We start from the raw sequence: 4,436 nt of genomic DNA, 5'->3' as shown, positions 1-4,436 counted from the left end.
AATTTAGATGGAAAATGTGTGCCTTTTATTGTTCGAGTCACTTATCAAAAGTTGCTAAAAGTAGACAAATAAAATTTTAAAATAGCTAAATTTGTTGCTAGGTGCTTTTGGAAGAAAGAGTTGCTAGGGTAGTCTGAAAAGTTGCTAAATCTAGCAACAAAATTGCTAAATTGGCAACACTGACTGTAGCCACGCCTGCTGTGAACACGCTGCTTAGCACTCCCTTTCTTTCCCTTGGAATTATTTTTGTATATTGTCAAGTTGAACCTACAGTATACCACGACTACTACTATTAATATTACTATTAATAAAAGATTACAAGAATATAGTCATAGCAATATGAGATAAAATAGATTGAGAATAAAGTCAAAATTACGAGAGTAACCCTGTTGCCGTTAAATAATTTTGAGATTAAAGATATTATTATAAAAATCTCATAATTCTGTAATGGCTAATTCTCGAAATTTTGACTTTGGATGAGACGAGAAATGGATGCAGAATAGGTCAGGATAAAGCCAAGGTTTTGTTAAACGTTTAGGGATTTTCAGGGTCTTTTACTTACTACAGATTACAACGTCACGCCAGAAGGTGGTGACAAATTTTACTTGTTCATGCGAGTCACGCTGACAGCGCTGACAGTGTTGCCAAGTCCGCGTTTGTACCGCGGTATTGGGCTACTTTAACACTGTTGTCGTGGGTTTGTTTTCATGTCCGCAGGTTGAAGCGACCTCAATAACGTGATATTTAGTCAATGGAATACGAATTTTACCAGGGGAACCCCGCCAAAAAAGCGTTTATTTTACTCCCCCGGCCCCACCCCACCCTGAGTAGCAATTGTGTGGGTTTTATTGGGAGGGTTTTGTTGTGAAAACCTGGCAACCCTGTCGCTGAACCATTTACTCAGTTGATTCGTTCAACGATTCAATCATTCAATCAACGCCACTTCTGTGCTGTGTGTGTGTTTCTCCGCGATTCAGTGGTTATTTTCGCTGCATATGGATCTGGCTCTTGTTTGAAACTTCGTTGGTGGAGCAAAACAGACAAAATGACTTTCAGTATTGCCTCTAAAATGTAAGTCACTCATCATTAGCTTCTTGTTTATTGAACTGTGGTATAAAAGCAAATATCATACTCGCAAGCAGAAAAAATTGCTCTTGCTTGGTCAGTCTATTATATTTTATATAGAGTGATAATCGATGTATTAGCTCACAAAAGTTTGTTCTGACTTAACTGGTTGGAGAATGAACAGTAACACAAACACAATTAAATATATTTTGTGTTGTTTATTTGTATAAACTACACTCTAAAACATGCTGGGTTGTTTCAACCCAACTTTGGGTCAAATATGGACTAACCCAACCTTTGGGTTAACCCAAAAGTTGGGTTAGTCCATATTTGACCCAAAGTTGGGTTGAAACAACCCAGCATGTTTTAGAGTGTATGTAAAAATATATTTTTTAAACACTACCAGCTGACAAGTGACCGAAGGTTGTGATTCAGCTTCATACAAAATCATACAAATCTGGAGAAAATCTGAGTACAAGAATATCAATGAGAGCAAAATATATGGGCCAATCTTTCTTTATGTACTACTACATAAAGATACAGTTTTTCATATAGTTTTGGGTAGAGGTGTTTCTCTACTAAATAAAAAATATACTCTATCACATTAATTTTTTAATACTAAACATTATTTCCTTTTTTATGTGTGTAATGAAAATAACCTTGAAGCATTCAACATTTTATAATCTGAATCCTTTAGTTTTACTCTGTTTCAGTACATTTTATTCATTAATGGCATGTCAATATTAAAAAAATATATACAATGGAATGAGACTCCGGCAGGAAAACAGCAAAGATCACATACACACATGAAAATACTGACATAAAATAGTATTGATAAGGACAGACCAGCTCTTATGAGGGAATAACCGCAACAGTGATGGGAAAAAAACAGATATCATCGCAGTCACAGAGCGCAAGCATCTTCATTAAACACTTTTTTCTAAAAATACATTCTTGAAGGACAGCTTCAAATGGTCAGAAAATGCGGCACAGCTGCTTTTTTGTTAATATTGCCACAGATACTAACAATGATCCAAGTTGAAAAAGCTTAAAATTTCAAACAAAATTCACACCGATAAGCAAATCCAAATGTGTATGAAGCAAAAATCACTCCAATAGGTGTAAGAAACAAAAATGTGATCTTAATTATGTACAGTTTAAAATAATATAAAATAAAACAGGTGAAAAAAACAATATAAAGTAGAAAAATAGTTTTTGTAATAGCACTGTACAGAGATAATTGTCAATGGAAACAGAATCTTACATAACCATTGGCATTTTGAGCTACAATTTTTAAACAAACAAAAACAATGCCCTTTATTTTCTCTTACTCTTTGAATGAGAGAGGTGGACTTGTTTGTGATTGCACCAGGCAATTTTTCCAAACAAAAAAGTAACAATAATAGCTGAATAAATTCTCTTTTTCTGAAGAAATAGCACTTTTGTCAGTTACTTTTCTTTATGTCTATAAAGGTGTGGCCAAGGATGTTTAATTGTGAGGTTTTCCAACAGATACAGTACAGACTGTGTATTTTTTTCATACCAGTGATAATATTACAGACTATAGGCCCACTACAAGCTGGTGTTACTCCACGTTAAACATACTTTTACCTATCCCAGTTTAATTTGTCGGGACAACTTTAAATAAGCCATTTGCACACTGATTTGTACACTATTCTTGTTTGAACATCAACACAGCATAATTGGCTCAACCAATGGCATGTCTGACTGACCAATAGCAGATGGGGAAACCTGTTTGAAAACAGTCAATATTCATACCAAAATTGGACTAAATGACCACTGAACAGAGTCGCAAAGAAATGACTGAACAGAATTTTTGCCTCCATTCAATATAGCAGGGGTCTCCAACCCTGCTCCTGTAGAGCTACAGTCCTGCAGATTTCAGCTCCAACCCCAATCAAACACCTGAACCAGCTAATTAAGGTGTTCAGGGCTACTTGCAGACAGGTGTGTGGAGCAGGACTGGAATGGAAGTCTGCAGGACAGTAGCTCTCCAGGAGCAGGGTTGGAGATCCCTTTAATATGACATTAACATTAAGTTAACAACGTCGAACCAAAATTGGATTAGAGGCTGCATCCTGGCAATACTTCGATCTGTCAAAACAAAACTTGGTACCCTTCATCGGCGCTATGATCTGAAGGCAAAAGACAAATTTGGTTACAGCGCCATCTACAGATCAAGAGATCTTAAAAATGGCTATTTTTGATTATGCCAACACAGCAACACTGGCTCAGTCAATGGCATGTGTTCTGGATGGGGCTATCTATTTTATTGACCAATGACAGACGGGCCTGTTTGAAAACAGTCATTATTTTTGTGATTCCGTTTGGTAACTCCAGTGCTGCAGAAATTACACAATTCCCCTTTAAGCTAAGATCCGAATTATGTGGCATTCTTAAATAAAGCCCCTTTACACACTAACCTGTTCCAAACAAAGAAAGGAATCAAAATTATGTCATATTAGCCCAGCTAGCAAACTGAACAATATGTATTGTCACCACAATCACATGTGGGATGTTACAAAATCCATGTCGAAGGCACAAATGTTTTTATGACTCTTTAATAATGTTTCATAAATCCAGTTCATAATTCTCATTATCATGAAAGTTGCATAAAAAAGTATTATCCTTTAGACAAGCAGAGCTGGCACAGCAGTTCGAACCCACTTCTGCTTCAGGTTCATTGTTTGGCATGAGTATGCAGCACCTTTCACAGCGCAAAATGAGCACCAACAACTCAAAGATTTAAAAATCTGAGTCAGCATCCAGTAGCTCAGCCTCCATAAGATTTGTTCTGGAGTGTATTGGTACACCCCTCCTGCCATCGGCCCGTGGCACAACGGTAGTCCTGCCAGCACCCATCACGGAAGCTTCCTTCCCAAGGTGCCGGAAAACCCCATTAGGTTTCCATGATGATTGCTGGAAGCCATCTGAATCATCTTGCATGCTATTTCTTAGCGTCAGGGGATTGGCAAGGGGGAGGCTGGAGGGTTTATTGCATAAATATCCCAAACCACCATATCTCTCCTGGTAAGGAAGAGGACATGAAGGCCTGAATTCAGGGAAGGCTCCAGGTAGCATATCCTGTTCCTCCTGCCGCTGTCGCTGCTGCTCCCACAGGTTAGCCACCAGACTCTGGTGACCTGGAAGTTTTGGGAGACGGGGGACTGAGCTGGGGCCAAACTCCTTCCGGTGGTAGGCAGTCTTCCCTTCGTCCGCTGCAGGACCCGTTGGCCGTATTTCCTTCCTTCTCTTTTTCTTCTTCTTCTTTCTTTTCATCATTTCAGGAGAAATTTCTGCTTCAACCATCCAAAGGTTGTTTCTTTCCTCTGGAGGCGGAACTGTAGGGA

General features: G+C 38.3%; 1 protein-coding gene across 1 annotated transcript in view; it reads right to left on the bottom strand.

The window, feature by feature from the left end:
• Positions 1–3,017: 3,017 nt before the first annotated feature.
• Positions 3,018–4,436, bottom strand: part of smo (smoothened, frizzled class receptor) — an 11,397-nt gene continuing 9,978 nt past the window's right edge. Inside the window, exon 12 of the mRNA XM_016488904.1 lies at positions 3,018–4,427. Coding sequence (XP_016344390.1) covers positions 3,832–4,427 — 596 coding nt within the window. The 3' untranslated portion in view covers positions 3,018–3,831. The remainder of the gene's footprint in view (positions 4,428–4,436) is intronic.

Source organism: Sinocyclocheilus anshuiensis, unplaced genomic scaffold, assembly GCF_001515605.1.
Source record: "Sinocyclocheilus anshuiensis isolate Anshui unplaced genomic scaffold, SAMN03320099.WGS_v1.1 scaffold641, whole genome shotgun sequence".
NCBI classification, from domain to species: domain Eukaryota; kingdom Metazoa; phylum Chordata; class Actinopteri; order Cypriniformes; family Cyprinidae; genus Sinocyclocheilus; species Sinocyclocheilus anshuiensis.
Note: the sequence above shows the minus strand (reverse complement) of the source record. Positions and strands in the feature narration are given on the sequence as shown.